This window comes from Talpa occidentalis, unplaced genomic scaffold (assembly GCF_014898055.3).
Source record: "Talpa occidentalis isolate TD23 unplaced genomic scaffold, MPIMG_talOcc4v2.1 talOcc4.16, whole genome shotgun sequence".
Classification (NCBI taxonomy): domain Eukaryota; kingdom Metazoa; phylum Chordata; class Mammalia; order Eulipotyphla; family Talpidae; genus Talpa; species Talpa occidentalis.
The window spans coordinates 62,341,345-62,361,615 of record NW_023601653.1 but is presented as its reverse complement, the minus strand read 5'-3'; the positions used below and the strand labels follow the sequence as shown (position 1 = coordinate 62,361,615).

General features: G+C 45.1%; 1 protein-coding gene across 4 annotated transcripts in view; it reads left to right on the top strand.

Annotated features, from left to right (window-relative positions):
* The first annotated feature begins 516 nt into the window (after nucleotides 1–516).
* BCL2L14 (BCL2 like 14) overlaps nucleotides 517–20,271 on the top strand; it is a 35,801-nt gene continuing 16,046 nt past the window's right edge. The window contains exons 1-2 of one of the 4 annotated variants that reach the window (XM_037515282.2): nucleotides 517–641; nucleotides 2,084–2,273. In XM_037515282.2, the coding sequence (XP_037371179.1) occupies nucleotides 2,149–2,273 (125 nt within the window). In that variant the 5' untranslated portion in view covers nucleotides 517–641; nucleotides 2,084–2,148. Of the gene's footprint in view, nucleotides 642–2,083; nucleotides 2,274–3,117; nucleotides 3,202–19,501; nucleotides 19,582–20,271 lie in introns of those variants that run through there. The other 3 variants (XM_037515283.2, XM_037515284.2, XM_037515285.2) reach the window with 3 other exon arrangements.

Genomic DNA, 20,271 nt, shown 5'->3' with positions numbered 1-20,271 from the left:
ACACAATGCAACTCCAGAATGACTTTCCTGTGCCTGGTGCATAGTGAGCTCTCAAGAAATGGTAGTAAATTTTTCTTTTCTTTTTTTTTTTTTTTTTTTAAAGATTCATTTATTCATGCATACAAGAGCTGGGGAACAGGCCTGAGGTGTGGGGGTGGGGGGGGGGCAAGAGGATCCACCAGAGACAGAACAGGTTGCAGAACAGGCAGACTGACTGAAACACACTGCCAAGGGGAGCAGCTGGCAAGACGGGAGAAGTCTGCTGTGCCATGTGGGTCACCTCCCTGGCGGGGGATCAAACTCGTGATGCAGTGGCTGCGGATAGCTTCACAGTGCTATGTCTTAACCCCTTGCGCCACCAGGGAGGCCCTGTGAATTTTTCTTTTAATGGGGAGTTGAGAGGCGTGCTCAGCCTGACCACAGAGGGTTAAGGGAATCCCAGCATTCCATGATGGAACTCTGAAGACATTTTCCCACAGAAATGCCGCTCTATGACACTGTGATTGTGTTCTAGACACAATTATTACTCCCAAAGATTCTCTGCTTCTGGTACCCAGTTTAATCCTACAAGTGAAATGGGCCCTCCTGGGCTAACCTAACAAAAATCACCACCATGAAGAACACTGTCAAAAGGAGGAAAGGTGAGTTGTAAACAAGTCCATTCCAACTGAGCTTTTGAAATAGACCCACTCTTGAGTTTGGTGTTGCCTAGAATGTAATGTGAGGGGAGAGACTGTGGAGATGTAAACTTAGCAGGCTGATGACTAGATTTTCTACTGTGCTGACCTCTTCCTCATCAAGAAGCTAAGGAATGAGGCCAGATGACAAAAATTTCCAGGGTCAAGTGTAGGAAGCTGTGTTGTAAAAAGAACTAGGTAGACAATGGGGGAGGTGGGCCCATGAAGGTACAGTCAGTACTTGGTATGCAGAGGCTGGGAGACGACTTGGGACGAAGCCTCCAGACAGGATCCCAAGTACAATCCCACAGGGTACCTACCTGTTGGTCAGGAAGTGGAAAACAACCAAGGTTTTGTTGGTTTTTTTTTAAGATTTATTTATTTATACAAGCACCAGGGTATAAGCCAGAGGTGTGGGAGGGTCAGAGGATTCACCAGAGACAGAGCAGGCAGATCAACTGAAATCCACTGCTGAGGGGAGCAGCAGGCGAGACAGGAGAGGTCTGACGCAACATGTGGGAATCTCCCTGGCCGGCCGGGATTGATCCGGCACTGCAGAGCCTGCGGACAGCTTCACAGCACTGCGCTCAACCCACTGAGCCACCCGGGAGGCCTCAACAACCAAGGTTTTAACCCGAAGCTCTTAGAGGTATATCTGGGATGCAAATGGAAAAGGAATAGCTAGAGCCATAATTTGAAAGTGAAATGGAATGGCCAGAAGAAACACAAAAGCTGTGGCCACAGGGAGGCACCTAGAAGAGACAGAATCAAGGTCTTTAAGGCAGTGCCTGGCAAGATTTGAATAACACCAACACCTGGAGTAAAGCGAGAGGGCACAGGATATAAGCTGCTAGACACTCGGGGTTTTCTGCTGCAGTAGACTTCAACGTGAAGGTGACTTTCTGAGCTCACAGGTCAATGTTGAGCAGCTGAGAAAAGTGAGAGAAGGGAGAGAGGAGGTGGGGGAGGGACTGACTTTTGGAAGCAGGGTCCCCTCTGTACATTGGACTAGCAAGAGCCAAGAAGGCACATGAGTGAGATCCCGGTGTACCCGGGGATCACTGTGTCTGCAAATACAGGGTCCCCTGAAAGGCACCAAGACCTTTAGTAATCTGAAATGCAGGTAGCATCAGGGAACCTCAGAGGGGTGCCACATTCCTCTCTGCCACATCTCAGCAGCAGTCAGCAACCTCTGCTTGAGTGTCGTCACAGGTGGAACCTCACCCCTCAGGAGGCACTGTCTCTTAGTGACTGTCAAGTGAAGAATCCTCTCCAAACAGCCAGGTCATATCTGGCCCCTGGTGACTTCCAGATCCTGGTCTTACTCTTCTCTGGAGTTAAGTAGCTAAATCTAATCCTTCCTCCCCACGAGAGTCACTTCTACTCCTCTAAATCTCTTTTCACAGGTAAATTGTCCACATTTCAAAACTTTCATAAGCAAGTCACTGATCATTGCAAGGAGGCCTAAGGTATGCAGAATACTGTACTTGTGCTAAATGGAATCCTGAAGAGAATAAGTGGTCTGCTTGCTCTTCAGCCAAGTCAGGTGAAGACAGAACCATGGACGGAGGACTCCAGTACAAACAAGACTGACAAGTACTGTAATCAATGTTCAAAACTTACTGTGGTGTAGCTATGGGGAAAGAGTAGATCAATTCAACCTGGAGAATCTGGAAAGGCTTCCAAGCAGAGATGGGGCTCCAACTGGGGTTTGCAAGACAAGCAAACATGAGCAAGGAGGCAGATAGTGAGTGGACGGAGCCCAGGGCATGGGCTTGAAGACCTTGGCGCTTAATTTCCTGTTTGACCTTAAGCATATTTAAAAATGAAAGCCTGAAGCAGGTATCTCTGGAGCCCAGGGAGCAAGACTCAAAAGGGTATAAGTCTCAATATTCCAACTTAGGCAAGAGTCCAAAGGGTTAAAACTCTGCCCACATCAGCAGAGGAGTGTGTGTGTTTGTGGGGAAACTGGAATAGACAGGCAGAGTGTAATTCCTTCAGTATTCTGCCTATCGCACTGATAGAGCCCCCAACACCATTCTGGTCCTTCTTAGAATGGTGATGAATTCACTATCAGCAGAGGCAGCAGGAACTCTGAGCCTTTGGAGCATCCTAGATATTTATATCCCACTGGATCCTTACAACAGCCCCGTGAGGTCTGTGCAAGTTTATCATTTCCATTTTACAGAGGAGAAAGCAGAAGCACAGAGAGATTAAATAACTTGCCCAAGTCCACAGAGCTAGTCTTAGCAGCAGAACTGGGATTTGGGCTTAGGAATCTAGCTTCCTTGCTTTACTTTTTCAATTAAAACACACACACACACACACGACTATATGCATAGCTCTTCTGGCACTTTCTGGAGACCCGGGAGATAGCACCTAAACTATTGTGCATTCCCACACACCCAGCCTAAGACAACATCGAAGTTCTTTCTTGCAGCCACCCCATGCTGATGGTTCACACTGAGCCGGCAGTCACCTAAAACCTTCAAAACACTTTTCACATCAGCTGCTGTGAAGCCAGGTCAGTCCTAGTCATGCAGTTGGTTAGTCCTAAATGTTGACTTTTCTATTGAGTTCTAGCCCATTCTAGGTTTTAGCTCATAATTTCATCTTAGAATAAATTTGAAGCATGTTATCCAGTGTTTATCTCTCCCAGCTCAGTAATAAGAGCTAATGGGTCTTGGAGCATTAACTTCATGCCAAGCATCATGCTAAGTGTTTTCCATGTAGTTTCAAAGACAGTTTAGTTTTTTATGGAGTCTGATGGTGATAATGATGGTGATTTACGAGAATAGGACTCAAGGCTAGTGAAGTTAAGAAATTTGCCCAAGGTCTGGCCAGGATATGACAGAACCAAGGAGAGACCCACAATTGTCTGTGGGCTCCCATCCACGGGCTCTTACTTCTTTGCATCATCTATAAACTTGCCATAAAGTCCACCACAAAAAATACCAAACAGAATCAAGGACACAGTTCAGAGGTAAATTGTATCCCCCCAGGCATACAGGCACCAATTTTTCCTGAAGTTACAGAGATTGAGGCATTTTTACATAATATTAAGAGTCAGAGAAGTTGAATGCTTTGCCCGAGCTCATATAACCTAGAAAAGTAGGAAGAAAAGTACATAATCCACAGAGGTCAAAGCTCTTCTCTCCATCCACACACACTTGGCGTGTGAGGAACCATCCACAGAGTTTTGCAAGTACCGTGTCAGCTACATGACAATTCTGACAATTCTCCAGCTTGTTCACACACATCTCTTGAGACCCTTATCAAAAGTACTGCGGCAGTGAATTTGCACTTCATCAAACTTGCCCCCAATCTAGGGAAGACAGACTTGTTTGTCCTGACTGACTCTCTGTGAACACACAAAGCTCCCCATTCTAACAGTCCATAAGTCATCCATCAACAATCCAGTGTAGGCTTTTGGAGCCTGTTAACATAAATAAGCGTGAGTTTTTTTAAGGCCTGCCAAGTCCCTGAAAGCTGTGCAAGTCCTCTCTCTACTCAGGAACCCCCAGCAGAAGCCAGCAATGGCCCCAACCTGAGACTGGTTTAATGCTGCTAAACACGAGTCTGCCTTCTCCTCTTTATCAGAAGCCGTATCTTCCTTCAGTCATTTCCCACCGAGACTGCTTTCCTTGTTAGAGAAGAGAGAAGTCAAATTAGATCCATGTGCTTCTGTTTTCTTTCTGCCTTGTATTGCTGTCAATGAATCTGAAAATCCTTTCTCTTATCATTAACATTTTCCAGAACCTCAGCTCAGTCTGCTGTTCCAGGCCTATTCCCCTCTTCTGCATTTGCTTTTCTGTCATACCCCACATTAACATAATGAAGGATAAAAATCATATGATTATCTCAATAAGAAAAACATGACAAAATTCAATAATGTATCCTCATGGCAAAAAGTCTGAACAAATTGGGTATAGAAGGAACATATCTCAACATAATAGAAACCATATATGACAAGCCACAGCTGGCATCACAGTCAACAGCATAAAGCTAAAAGCTTTTTATATAAAGGAACAAAACAAGGATGCCCATTTGTGCCATTTTTATTCAACATAATACTGGACATCATAGATGGAGCAATTAGACAAGAAAAAGAAATTTAAATTATCAAAAAGAAAAGTAAAACTACTTACAGATGATACGCTACAGTTAGACAATCCTAAAGATTCTACCACTATTAGGCTTAATAAATGAATTCAGTAAAATTGTAGGATACAAAATCAGCATATATAAATCAGTTGTATTTCTAGACTAAGAGTAATCTATCAGAAAAATAAATTAAGGAAACAATCCTACTTATATTAGCACCAAAAATAATAAAATATTTATGGATGAATAACTATGGGGAAAAAGCAAATAATAGAATGCTTAGGAAGTGTTACCAAGGAGGCAAAAGATCTATATTCTGAAAACTTAAAAATACTGATGAAAGAAATTGAAAAAAGAAAGATACTCAAATTTATGAATTGGAAGAATTAATATTGTTAAAATGCCCACACTGTTCCAAACCATCTACTGATTCAATACTATCCCTAGCAAAATTCCAATGGCATTTTTCACAGAGACAGAATGAACTATCCTGAAACTTACATGGTTCCACAAAGGACCACAAATAGTCAAAGCAATCTTAAGAACAAAACTGAAAGCACAGTGTTTTCTGATTTAAACTATATTACAAAACAATGGAAATTGAAGCAGGATGGCTTTCCCATTTGTTCAGACTCAGAGATTACTGTTGTCTCTACATCAAGGAACACAAGACATCAGAGTAGTTAAAGTTTATTCTAACGGTGCTTTCAAGTTTTTGGTTTGGGATTCGTTCCATCTACCTGTAACTGCCTTTTAGTCCATAGGAGACCTTGAGAGGTTGTTGATTTCATTTTCTTGTAGGCACATGGATTTTCCTGCAAAACTTTTGAGACCAGAGCCAGAGAGTTCTTACTCCTATCCAGGCAGGGGCTTTGAACTACTTTCCAGCCTGTCAGACCAGGGAGAGGGTCCCAAAGTGCAATTTCAGTTCTCAATCCCCCATTTTGACTCTACCTAACCTCATTTGCATTTATGACTATTTAGTTCTTCTGTTACAGAACCATCTTCTTATCCTGCTGTCTGCTTATCAAATTGGTGGTTGGATTTTCTAACTTCTTAATAATTGGTCATAGCCTTATGACCGTAAGTGTCACTTGCCTTGATATTTAGAACAGCAGTTTTAGATTCTGTATCATAATTTATGACACAGTCATTGCTCAGGCATCTTGTTAGCAACTGGCCTCCATCTTATCATCCTGACCTGGTGTCCTAACTTTCCTTAGCCAGTGTCAGTTTCCTGATGCCTTTATTATTATTTATTTTTATTTGTTTATTTATTTATTTATTTTTGCATAGTAGACCTGGGGAACAGAACAGGCAGATCTACTGCAATACACAGCTAAGGGGAGCAGCGGGTGAGACAGGAGAGGTCTGCTGTACCATGTGGGTCAGGTCCCTGGCCAGCGATCACTCACAGCTACTGTGATAGCACTGAGACCTAACCCCTATGCCATGAGGGAGGCCATCCTGATCCCTTTTTTAAATGAGCAACATGGATCTAAAAGTCAACTCTATATAATTTACTGTGCAGGAATTTGTTACAAGGGTTTGATAGGAGCCTTCCATTTAGGGTGCAGATCTTCAGATGGTGACATTTCCAGGAAACACACTCACCTGTGTATAAGTCAAGGATCTGCTGGTCTTCCTCTGCTAGCAGGTTAGCATCATAGGCATCACCCACTGAGAATGAGCTTTTACTATCTCAGCTAACACCCTATAATAGTGAAGCATACCTTCTTTTAATCATGTGAGTGCATATAGTCCTTCATCAAGACAAATAAGTGTCCTAGTGACAACTTCAAATGGGGACAATTTGTGTCTGCCAAAGGCCTGGACCTCAGATTAAGCGCTACCAGTGGAAGAACTTTGGACAAGGACAAAGAGTGCTTAGATTTTTTGGGTTTTGATTGCACTGTTGGCCACAGCCCAGAGGATGGGGTGATGAGCATCGTGGAGATGCTGATTCTGGCCTGAGCTTACAGAGTTCCCTGAGGAGCTGCTCTGTGGAGTGAGTCCCAGGTCTCAGCATAGATCAGCAGGCACTGCCCACATTGAAACTGGCACGAGCAGCAATTTGCTTACTGTCTGGGCCTTTCCCTGTCTGCACAGAAATCTTCTGCCCAGGGCCTCCCCAGTGGCGCAGCACTTGAGCGCTGGGTTGCGAAGCTGCCCGCAGCACCTGCAGTGCCGGTTGGATCCCCGGCCACTGGGCGAGGGTCCCACATGGTGCGCAGACCTCTCCTGCCGCCCGCTGCTCCCCTCAGCAGTGTACTTCATCAGTCTGCCTTTTCTGTTCCCCGCTCTGGCTCTGGTGAATTCTCTCACCCTCCCATGCTTCTGACTGTACCCAGTGCATGTATAAATAAATAAATAAATCTTTAAAAAAAAAAAAAAAAAAAAAAAAGAAATCTTCTGCCCAATGGGAAAACCTGCAAATTGTGACAAGCCCACCTTGGGGCACCAAGAGGGAGGCATATGGATAAAATCTATTTGCTAGACTTCGAAACGTTCTGTCAGTAGAGGACAAACACCCCTTGAGCTGTGAAGAGGCTTCCCTGGGTTATGGTTAGGACAGATTAGAATGTATCTCTTGTGCCACTTTAAAAGGTTTCCAAAATTATTGTTTTTCCCGAAACACCATTTTCTCTGGGGTCCCGTGAGTTCATTCATGTAAATACTATAAATATGGGGGTTGTCTCCTAAAGGAAGAATTTAACATTGATTTGGTCCAACCCATAAATTCCAGAGGGAATCACCTCCTTTTTGGATTCTCCTCTTTTTCTTTTTTCAGTGGAAGCCTGGAAAATTAAGTCAGTCTGTGTAAAGCTGACGAGAAGGAAACACGTTAAAGTTAAGGCAGTGGTGGCTGGTGACAAGGTTGCTGCTTGAGTGGCTTGATTTGCTGATCTGTTTTCTTTTGCAGCTAAGGTGTCTGCTCTGGAATGCCCTGTGTTTTAATCGCTGCCAATTCTTTAGGGTGCAGAATCAGAATCGCCTCTAACAGAGCGGTTCCTTGTTTCCCATTTTTAGCAGACTGACAGTGGAGGTGAGGCTTCCTCTTTGTTTCCAGGGCCTTCCTAAATCATGTGCTACTGCAGAGGCTTATCTCTACTGGTGTGGATATTTGCAGTTTTCCCTTTTGCCAATGACAAGCCCTTGTCAGCGGCGACAAGCTCTGAACCGCAGGGAGACAGGTGCTTTCAGGAAGGAGCTTGGACAAAGTCATAGCGATCCCAGTCTGGTACCTCCAGTAGGTCTCTGTAGATGTGGCCCATTTGTAAACAATACAAAGTCTGCATATGTCCTGGGGCTTTAGGGTAGGTGATCTGGAGGAGTTAGGCATGAATCTATTCGTTTTATATAGTTGCTGGATTCAACCTGTTGCTTCTAAGTAAGGTGATATTAGGAGAGAAGACAATTTCCTAAGAGGTTCATTGTCTGGCAGAATGGCGTTGGGTCTGATGTGAGTGGATCAGTGCCTCTGCTGAGTGCAGAGCATGAACAAGTCACCGTGTCCCTTGCTGTTTACTCTGTAGCCTGACAGCAAGGTGGCTGTAGCCACAGCCCCCACACTAGACAGAGTACCTTTTGGCTGCATTAACAGGCAGATCTACTGAAATACACTGCTGAGGGGAGCAGTGGGTGACACTGGAGAGGTCTGCTGCACCATGTGGGTCAGGTCCAGGTCACTGGTTACGGGCCACTGATAGAACTAAGGCAGTGATAGTTTGATAGCACTGAGACTTTAACCCCTGCCACCAAGGACGCCCTGAAGCTGTTCTTAAGCCTCATGAATAAACAGGAAGAAAGGCAACTTGTAACTGAGATGTTCTGGTGCTGGTGCTTGGGTTAGGCCTCCTTGAAGTTCCTCATTGCTTCCATGTGCTGTGAGTCTCACTTAGAGGTTCTGGTGATTCTTATTTTAGAAGCACATAGAGGGGTTGGGCCAAGATTGAAAACTGAGGAATCCCGTTTCTGCAGTCAGCAGCCAATCCCAGAAATCCTCCAAACTTCTTTTTTGCTTCTGAGTATTGGGAAAGTCAGAATTGCTTTGATTCCATTTGGATCTATTAGGGGTCCCTGTTCAGAAATGTATGCGTTCTGGTTATTTAACTTGCATTAGGGAAAACTGCCATTTTTCTTGGCAAACCCTGTGACCCTTAGATGCTTGTTGCTGAAACAACTATATTGTATCCCATTGAGAGTGTGTTAGGGATTTAGAACAAAGAAATAAGCCATCTGTAGTGGATCAAGTTTCACTGTTAAGGAAATTTAAGGTCATCAAGGTCAATTTTTAAAATCTGAGACAAGTAGGGCTTTTTGTAGATCTTTGTGGCATCACAGTCCAGGGAAACTGTTGTCCTTCCCAGGTGACACTGAATACATATCAATTAAATAAATATTCATCATTGAGATAAACTGGTGTACTAGAGAAAGCACTAGGCAGTCCAATGCCTGAAAATGGGTGCTGTCTACTGGAATACGAAATAGCAATATGTGTAGATAGAGGATCACAGGACATCACAGTATGACTATTGCATTTATTGCTCTGAAATGTGGACAAATCTCCACGCTTTCTCCTTGGGTTTATGTACTAGGAAGACTAGCATGTTGCAGGGACTTGTTCAGGGTATAAGGCATAGGTCCTTTTTCTAAATAAGATTCAGAAAATTATATCAGTGGTTTTATTCCTTCGATGGCTTCTGCTCTTCACAGATATTGTCAAATATATGGCGATTGTGGGCTAGGGTCTGAAATTGTCACTTCCCTGTGTCTGTGGATGTAGAAGCCCAACATTCATGTGGAACTTGCTTGAGACAGTCCGTATTGTTTGGAGTAATTCTTTCGGTTGAAATCATTATTTTATGGGTGATTATCTGACTGGTGGAAGGTTCTGTCTCCTGCTTTTCAGAGAATGACATATGGCCTTCATATTTCTCCAGCGTCTCTTCCTATTAGGTGCATAAGTGCACTATTTATTAGAAGGAAAAGAATGTTTCCCATCAATTTCAGCAATTCAAATATCAACAGGAACAGACTTACATTCTTTAATTGAGCCATCTGCATATTGCACTATTCTGAGGGAGGGAATCCTTAAATCAGCTAGGGTTCAGAGCCAAAAACATGTCTCCAGGGTCTATCAAAGTTGTTAGAGAAGTTTTCTTAGTTGTTCCTCTTTCTTCAGAATCCTTGAAGAACCCCCATTCTTGTTTGATTTTGTATCCTGTGTCCCCCACCTACCCACCCACCCCTTTGCCAAAGGTCTGTCTCTTCCTACAATCCTTTCTTTGATGCTCTGGGGAGTTTTTGTTTGTTTGCTTGCTTGCTTGCTTTCTTGCTTGCTTGCTTGCTTGTTTTCGATAGAAACAGAATCTTGACTCTTTAGTTATTTGTCTTATTGGCTTTCATAAAATGGCATCCTTTGCTTTGTCTTGTTGCTTAGTTACTTCAGCTCTAAATTCATCATTTTTGTGTCTATTTCCCACTCCTTGTTCTTGATGGGTTTAAAGAACTGATCTGCCATTGTCACTCAGGTGTCAGCGGGCAGAGTGAACAGAGCCAGTTTATGTTGTTTGACCAGTGTAGTCAGGTCCTCATCTAGTGCCTCTAAAATTGCTAAATTGAGCACGGGATCATTCAGCCGGGCAGAGAAGATCTCTGAAGCCATTCCCGAATATCACTGAAATGTCTTCTCAGGCCTCCCTGAAGGCACAGTGGGTTGAGCGCAGCACTGTGGGGCTGTCTGCGGCCTCTGCAGCACAGGTTCGATTCCTGGCCTGCCAGGAAGATTCCCACATGGCGAGGCAGACCTCTCCTGTCTCACCCACTGCTCCCCTCAACAGTGCTCTCGGTCCATCTTCCTGTTCTGCTCCCTGCTCTGTCTCCAGTGAATCCTCTCACCCTCCTGCGCCTCCAGCCTGTACTCCAGCTCTTGTATAAAAATAAATAAATCTTTTTTAAAAAATTTTTAAAAAATGCCTTCTCAAAGCTTTCATAGAAACTATAGGATTGACTCATTCGACCTACATGGGCAGTGTGGTATTTTCATCCAATCTGTAACTCTAGGAAAGACATCTGGACTGGCTCTTGGAAGTTCATGTTCTACTTCCCTGCCTATCTCCTTGTTTCTTTCTTTTTTTTTTTTTTTAAAGATTTATTTATTTATTTATACAAGCACTGGGTACAGTCAGAAGCGCGGGAGGGTGAGAGAATTCACCAGAGCCAGAGTGGGGAGCAGAGCAGGCAGAAGGACCGAAGTACACTGCTGAGGGGAGCAGCGGGCGGCAGGAGAGGTCTGCGCGCCATGCGGGACCCTCCTCCGGTGGCCGGGGAGCAGCTGGGGATCGAACCGGCGCTGCAGAGGCTGTGGGCAGCTTCGCAACCCAGTGCTCAACCGCTGCCTCCTTGTTTCTTGTCCCCTGCTCTCTACTGTCACTCATGAGATCTTCTCATCCAGCTTTTTTTATTCCTTCCTTTGCTTAACCTTTGGGAACAAGTATGTGAACTTGTCGGCACAGGTCTGAGAATACAGGAGTCTATACTCTGTTAATTCTGCCTCCTTTGGCAAATCTCTATATCCTAAAGTGAATCTGGAGTTTCTTTAGTTATGGCTCTGAGCTCTAACTCTGTCCATTTCCCCCCAAGTATGTATGATTCTTTCTCAAAAAGGTGCCATCAGGGCCTCTCTGGTGGCCAAGATGTTAGGACACAGCCTGTGAGGCTGTCCACAGCCACTGCAGCTCGAGTTCAATTCCCAGCCAGGGAGCTACCCACATGGTGCAGCAGAACTCCCCTGTCTTGCCCTCTGCTCCCCTCAGCAGTGTATCTCAGTCAATCTGCCTGTTCTGCCCCCCACTCTGTCTCTGATGATCCTTTCAGCGCCCACGCCTCTGGCCTGTGCCCCAGTTCTTGTGCGCATAAATAAATAAATCTTTTGTTAAAAAAAAAAAGGTGTCATCAGCTTTCCAGAATCTTGTCTCCTTGTCTTGGATTTTGACAAGAAAATGAAAGAAGACAGCATCTGGTTTGGGCAGCTCAGAGAGTAACAGGGAGAATGGGGGAGGCCCCAGAAGCTTCGTTCATGCTTCAGCTTTCTTTTTAAAATCCAACAGTTTCTAGTAGTATTTGCTATACCTGCTGTAGAGAAAGTGCTCTGTCACGCCCCCTTCTGGGCACTTTCTAAATATACATCCTATTCATTGAGTTTGATTTCCGAGCTGGCTTTTTCTAACTGTGTAACAAGTAGATTATTTGGGGCAGATCATATGTGCCCCTCCTTGGCCATCTCAAAGTGGGCTCTCGCTCCGTCTTTTCCTCCCATTTGGGGAGCCACTGGCAAGTGTGTCCTGTAGGCATTACTTACGAATCCTGCCCATGTTGGTAGGAGGCTGTTCACCTGGTGATGCCTCACTGTGCTCAGGTTCTGATGCTTCGTGTCCTGTTGCTGCTTCAACGAGTCAAACGAAGCTTTTGTGTCCTGCTTGTAGCCTCGTCTCTCAAGGTGTCTGTCACTCCTAAGTCACTTCAGCCTTATATGTCTGTTATCTTAATTGCTTAAGGTAATTAGGATTGTAGGGGTGGGGGCATGGGGTCAGCCCTTATAGCACCCCCAGGACAAACTGATTATTGGTTTGTGCTTGTGAGAGTCCCTGTCAGGACCACCGCACATACTGAGAAATGACCTCAGACACCTGCTGGGCCCCCACCACCCAGACACGCTGGCCACGCCAGCCAGAAGGAACAAGGGCCCCTTATCTCTGGCATCAGTCAGGGCCGGTTCTCACCGCTCTCATGCACAGTTGATTTCGTTCTTGGTAAGTTGAACCAGTTTGTTGGGTTAATGTTCAATTGGGGAAAACACTGGTTTGAGCTACAACCTAACTCCTTTGGTCTTCTGGGTTTAGAACCAGGAAACCTGAGCACCAAACGTGGAATTAGCTTCCTGCAAGGACAGAATAACCTGTCCCACCCTGATAACATATCACAACTATTTAAAAACCCAAGGACCAGGAGGTCCAAGAGGCAGGAAGAGTTCACCCTTGTGGCAGCTGAGCTGATGGGCACAGCTGGCCCTGCCAGTACCAAGTCACAGGCACCCCCACCCCATGCTCAGCTCCTTTTGGGTCCCCTCTGGGTTGTCATTTGTGGGCTGAAATAATGATTTCGGTAATAGTGATATTTAGAGAACACGTTTCTGAGATAATCAAAATGAGGATTCAAACCAGGAGCAATGTGACCCTTGACTGAGAGAACTGCTCCACCATTCAAAGTTTGAGTGGGGCTATTATTTCCCCTAGGAACGAAGAGGACGCTCATTGTCTTGCATCAAACAGTACAATGATCAGTCCATTCATTCTTGACAGAGGTTTCTGGTTTTCTCTTGCAGGTTTTGAAGTGTCCCACTTTCCCAGTTCTTCTGACTCAGAAACTATTGTCATGGTCTGGGCCTCAAGGGAGGCGAGAGATGGGGTAGTTAGACTTCACTTGACCCTAACTTTGCTCATGAGATTCTCGACTGGGGACTTATTTTTATCTTCCTGTCCCTGCCCTCTGGTCAGCAGCAGACCTTGGGAGGCTGGTGGTTTCATTCTCTCACAGGTGGATAGATTTTCTGCAGGACTTTACAGAACAGCGCAGCTGGTTCTGCTTCCAGTCTGCACAATTGCAATTTCAGTTGCATTTGCAAATACTGAGATTTTGGTCTTTCAATGATTTTTTTCTTTTTTGGTTTGGCACCAAAAGCAAAGGCAACAAAACAAAAACAAACAAGTAGGACAATATGAAATTAAAAAACTCTTGCACAGTAAAGGAAACCATTCATCAAAGGGAAAGACAACCTGTGTCATAGGAGAAAATATTTGCAAGTCACATACTGGATAATGTTGTCCATAAGGTGCAAGGGGCCCGTACAACACCAATAGCAAAAACCAAGTAACCCAATTAGAAAAAGGTGGTCATTTTTCTGAAGAAGACAGACAAATGGCCACCAGGTAAACAGAGGAGCACAGCATCAATAATGATTAGGGAGAGGCAAACAACAATGAAATAAGCCCCCCACCCCAACACACACACACACCTGTTGGAATGGACATTATCAAAAAACAAGAGATAGCAAACAATGGTAAGAATGTTAGGGAGGGGGACCTGGTGCACTGCTGGTGGGAATGTAAACTGGTCCAATCACTATGGAAATCACTGTCGAATTTCCTTAGGAAATTTTAAAATAAAACTTCCACTTGAGGGGGCTTCCCTGGTGGTACAAGGGGTTAAGACGCAACCTGTGAAGCTATCTGCAGCTTTCTGCACCCCAGCTCTTGTATGCATAAGTAAATAAATCTTTAAAAAAAAAAAAAAACTCCACTTCATCCAACAACCCCATTTCTAGGAATATATCCAAAATAATTGAAATAGCTATTTTTTTTAAGACACAATGATTCAGCATCATGGTCAGACTAGTACAGTTAGCAACCATGGGGGGAAGATCTACCTGAAAACCCTTTGTTGGAATGCCTTACACTTTCCACAGAGCAGAAACTAAAATAACCTGTTAGACAATGAGTCACAAATACAGTCCTGGAGTTTGTTGCCCCACACATGAGTATTGTCTAAAGCGTGACTTCTTTGGAGCAGCAAGGCCCTGCTGCCTGCTGCTTGGCTGAGTTCACAAATCTCTTGTAACCTGTAGCTCCCTGTCAGTTCCCTGGCTCTCCTTATTTTTTTAAAGACATTTATTTATTCATATAAGAACTGGGGTACAGGCCAGAGGTGTGGGGGGTGAGAGGATTCACCAGAGACAGAGTGGGGAGCAGAACAGGCAGACTGACTGAAATACACTGCTGAGGGGAGCAGCAGGCAAGACAGGAGAGGTCTGCTGTGCCATGTGGGTAGCTCCCTGACCCGGGATCAAACTCATGCTGCAGTGGCTGGTGATGGCTTGATAGTGCTATGTCTTTGACCCCTGTGCCACCAGGGAGGCCCTCTGGCTCTCCTTTCTGGCTAAGCTTTGCTTCCTGGTAGTTAATTCAAACCTTCTACAACTGCCATAGCCACTGCTGCACTGGAACCACCACAGCCACCTTGGTTTCATGGTTTGGTGAAGTGGTTTGTCCTGGTCCACCATAGAGACCAGAGCTTGCCTTCCAGTTTCCACCTATCATGAGTCCAAAATTTCAAGATTGATTGTTGTCATGCCAAAATCATAGTAGCCCTCCACCACCTCCAAATGGCTCCCATCATTACCAAATTCTTTACAGCCATCCCCACTGCCACCACATCAGCCACCACACCATAGCCACTTGACCACTGAAGTTTCCTCCACGACCAAAGTTGCCATTCCTACCAAATGCACCTCCACCACCCCCACCAGAGTTTTCCAGAGTCACTTTGGCTAATTGAAGCATTGGCTACCTTCTTCTTGAACTGGGCTTTCCTGACCTCACAATGAGGCCATTCACAGTAAGTAATTTCTGAATGACACTTGTCTACAGAATCGTGGTCATCAAAGGTTACAAAAGCAAAGCCTCTCTTCTTGCCACAGCTGAGATCAATCACTTAGGCTTTTCCTGGCTGCTCTAGGTGATCTCTTAGCTGATGTTCTTCAATGTCTTCTTTAACGCAATCAACAAAAACCTTCTTCACAGTTAAGCGGGCACCAGCTCTGAGAATCTCCTCCTGACACAGCCCTTTGGGTCCCAACTCTTCCATCCACCTCGTGTGCCCTTCCTGGCCGCAGCACTGCCTCCACTGCAGCACTGTGACAAACCCAAAGCCTTGGGATCGCTTGTGTGTGCTCTCTCGTGGCCACGCAGCCATGTGCTCCCTGTTCCTTGGAATGACTTCTCACACTCTCCTCAGTCTTTTCAAAGCTTAAACCCCTGGGACCTTCCTGGTGGTGCAAGGGGTTAAGCACCACACTATGAAGCAATCCGCAGCCTCTTCAGCACGAGTTCAATCCCCGGCCAGCCAGGGAGCTACCCACATGGCGCGGCAAACATCTCCTGTCTCACCGGCTGCTCCCCTCAGCAGTGTACTTCAGTCAGGCTGCCTGCTCTGTTCCCCACTCTGTCTCTGGTGGATTCTCTCACCCCCACCCCCACCATCTCTGGGCTGTGCCCCAGCTCTTGTACACATAAATAAATAAATCTTAAAAAAAAAAAAAAAGAGCTCCCAGAGCTGTTCTGGCTCCTTGGGAGACTGTGACAGGTGATAGCTTCATAGTGCTGAGCCTTAACCCTTTGCACCATCAGAGAGGCCCAATCAATTATGGTTTTATTTGACAATTACACCTCAATAAGCTGAAGGGGGCGTGGAAAAATCAATTTGTAGAGAAGTAACAAGACAAAGGAAAAGGGCTTTCAGCTTTAGGAACGGTGAACCGTGGGAAGGTCAACATGTGAGGAGACAGGTAGCAGCTTGGTGGTGTGTGGGGTAAGGTTTGTGGTAGAGATTTTCCCCAGGTGCTGGCTCTGGTTTGATAAAAACCCAGATAGTTGTCTCCATGTTGGAGAATGGGTCTTCCTGTCCTTGGAGAGGATGGAGGCCGGGTCTGCTGCTGCTGCTTTTTTTTTTTTTTTAAAGATTTATTTATTTATGCATATAAGTACTGGGGTACAGGCATGAGGTGTGGGGGGTGGGGGTGAGAGGATTCACCAGAGACAGCGGGGAACAGAACTGGCAGGTCTACTGAAATACACTGCTGAGGGGAGCAGCAGTGAGTCAGGAAAGGCTTGCTGCACCATGTGGGTAGCTCCCTGGCCAGCTGCCGTGGCTGCAGATAGCTTCATAGGTTGCGTCTTAACCCCTTACGCCACCAGGGAGGCCCTCTGCTTCTTCTTAATTGCTTTCTACTCAAAATATTCCTCAAGCCAAAGTGGTGTGCTCTGAGGTCCCAAGGTCTGTGTCTCCTCCCACATATACTCTGTAACAAACGCAACTTCTCCTATTTTCAAACGTTTTATTTGAACCAGTCTCATTCTTTGATTGCAGCATCTTATTTCTGATCCCATTACACCAAGTTTCATCCCAAGATGGAGATAAGTAAGGTGCATGCAGAGGGACCCTAAAATCTGTTCATCTGGCCCTTTCAGTCACTTACTTACAAAGATGCCCAAAAAACCCAAGTTTTCCCAAGGACAAGCTTTTATTCACACATTTCAACACTTAGGATGTTTTGCCTGAGGTACATTCCCTGTAATAACTTACATCCAGAATCCAAGATGAAGGCCAATTGAAAATGAATAGAACAGTTTTAAAAAAATACTTGTACCCAATCACCCAGCTCCTGAGAAGCATCCTTCAGGAAGTCACAAAATATGGGCAAAGTTGATAAAACTAAACCTTGCAATGCTGTTTCTAATAATGATCACTTAAAAACATTTTAAAATAGTTACCTGATTGAATTATTGTAGTGCTTCCATTCGCTGGACTTATGCAAATTCTACTCACTAAGTAAGTTTATTGGTATGGAGATATTTTTAGATGTTAAATGAAAGAAGGAAGTCACAAACTGTACTATCTTAACTACACAAAACCAGGAACATTGTATTTGTTTAGGGATCCATCTGGTGGAAAGAAACACTTAAATCAGCTTAAGCAAACAATAAATTAATAAAATGTAAGGGCGCAAAAAGTCACTTCCCAGAGCCCAGGGTGGCCAGTTGAGGGCTCTCGGGAACCAGGGCAGATTTCTCTCCTGCTCCCTCAGATCCCATCTGTCCAATTCTCTCTCCATTAGCTTCTTCATCACTTTCTCTGCCCACCCTAATGGGGTTAATTAGGGTCTCTCTAACCCCATCCCAAATATCTGGCATCTAGAATTAAACTGACCTAACTTCAATGGTCAAGTCCATTTCTTGTCCAGCTGGATATGGTTGGGGGGGAGGGCTGAGGTCTCCTTGTCCACTCAGCTGCAGGGGTGCATGCCCAGAAGTACATTTTGGGGACCACATGAAAGAAAGGGACAGCAGGTCATAGAGGGAAAGAAATACACCACAGGTAGACAGTATTTATCACAGGATCGTGGTGGTCTTTATTACATATGCTGTGTTGTGGTTGCCACGTTTTCTAAAACAATACAAGTATTTTTAGAGTCAGGAGAAAAATGGGTTTCATTTTGATTTTCAAATTGGAGCATGCAGTAATTCCCATCCCTTCATGAAGCAGCTTGTTGCATGGAGGAGATGCAAAGTCAAATGACTCGTGGGTCTTTTCCATCCTCAGTGAGCTCCTTCTTGGGTGATTGCCCTTTCACCCAGTGTGACGCACTGGCCTTGCCAGGACTTGGAGGTAGATCACATCTACATCCAGGGTCACTTTACTCTGGACACAACTGTGTCGAAATTATGCGATTTAGTTATGAATTCCATGCATTTGTTGATTCTTGAATTATTTCCAATGAATATATATTGGCGTTCCCAAAACAACTGCAATTTTTTTCCAAGGAAAAACCATTTTCAGTATTTTATTACTACCCCATACATGGAGTGGACTCGTGTATGCAATAAAAATTAGTCTGCTTGACTTTTCTGGTTGCACAGGGGTTAAAGTCTCAGCACTATCAAGCTATCACCAGCCACTGCGGCATGATTTCCATCCCTGGCCAGGGAGCTGACCCACCTGGTGACCCACATGCAGCAGACCTCTCCTGTCTCGCCAGCTGCTCCCCTCAGCAGTGTATTTCAGTAGACCTGCCTGTTCTGCTCCCCACTCTGTCTTTGGTGAATCCTCTTACACCCCCTGGCCCTGTACCTCTGGCCTGCACCCCAGTTCTTGTATGCATAAATAAATGAAAATAAATCTTAGAAAAAATTTTAGCCTGCTATAAAAAGTCACTTTAAATCACCAAAGAACTGACTTTCCCACAACTACTGTCCATTCCTCTCCTGGATCTGTCTGGCTTGTATTTAAAGAACCAGTTCTTCCTCTACTTTTATTACTGAGCTTAATTCCCCTTTAACATTCACACTTCCTTCTTCCTGTTTCCCGAGCTGAGGCTTAGGTTTCGTGGGCACAGATACAGCTGTACATAACCACTGCAGTTAAGAATCTAGACAGGACATGCTCCATTTAACTGTTTCTTCTCTCCTATACATCGGGAATTCTATCCCTAAAAAATGTAACCTCAGGTTTTTGAGCATTTGTGGTTCTTGCTGTGGCTGGGGTGAGTGTCCATCTTTAAAGCTTTTCCCAGTGGTTCCATTTGCATCCAATCTTTGAATCTCATAGGAGCCCTAACATGATATAATGTGAAACCTGAAAGACCAGGATTTGAAGCTCAGCTCAACTGATAAGAGACCACTAGCCAGATTCTCCACCTCTCTGCACCTCTGTTTCCCTGTCTGACAAATGGGAATTGAAACACCTGCCTGTGGGTGTGGTTACCAGTTCACAGTACCTGTCCTCTGTTACACAGTCAGTAAACATTTGTTGGACAGATAAAACGGAAAGAAAGGACTGGACTGTCGAGAAAACACCCACATCATTGTCTCAAAGGGCAGAGAAAATCCTTGATAAAGGACTCAGAATTCTTTTCAGGCAGTTTACAGGGGAAAAAGGTCAGCCCCTCCTTTGGTAACAATGCTGGAGGCAGGGCTTACTCAGGAAGTGACAGGGCCTCCCGAGGCCACTCCTGCCTTCCTCCCCAATCTGAAGAGGCCCAGCATGAGTGGAGGCTTGACATGGTGCAGCCTTCGTAAATGAGAGGGCAGGAGGACTTGGGGAAGCCTTCCTCCTCCACCCCCTGGAGAGGTACTCAGGTTTAGGGACATCCTGACTTGACCGGAAGCAGGAACTCACTGACCAGGTAACCCCAGATTTCATTGTCAATGGACACTGCGGGGACAAGGGTGGTGTTCAGTGCTGGTTGTGCTAATGAGGAATCCAACTCCAGAAAATGGAGTTTATTGAAGAATTCTTAGGATGTAAGTGTCAGGATGCAAAATGAATTCTAGTTTTATTGGGGTTTCGAAGAAAGGGGGAGAAAGTTACTTAGGTTTCTCTTTCATTTCGCCTTTGCTCCACAAGGCTCTGATAGTTCAGTTACGAATCTGTGATTTGCAGGAGCATTGCTCTTTCTGCATCTCCCGTCACTGAGCATGTGACAAGGTGTGTGAAGGTAGCCCAGCCGGTTGCTGTCTCCTGGAGATGGTGACTCTTCCCCCAGAGCAGGGACTGGGCCAGGACAGAGTCCTAGGTTGAGGCCAGAGTCTTGAGCGCCTTGTGAGAACCTGGGCACCAGTATTGTCCTGGCAGACTCCCAGAGTCACCCCTGAGTATTCAGCCCAGGTAAGATGGGCCATATACTACTAGAAAGCTACCCACGCTCTCACTTCCCTGCCCTCTCTGTTCTAGTGAGTCCTAGGGTCCTTCTGTTCAATTAATGCATCCCAAGGCTTTGTCTCTGAGTTAGGGAGCTTGGGATGTTAAGACATTCTGTCTCCATACCTCCTCACACATCATACTCACAGATGACAAACAAGGGAAGGAAGGTCTG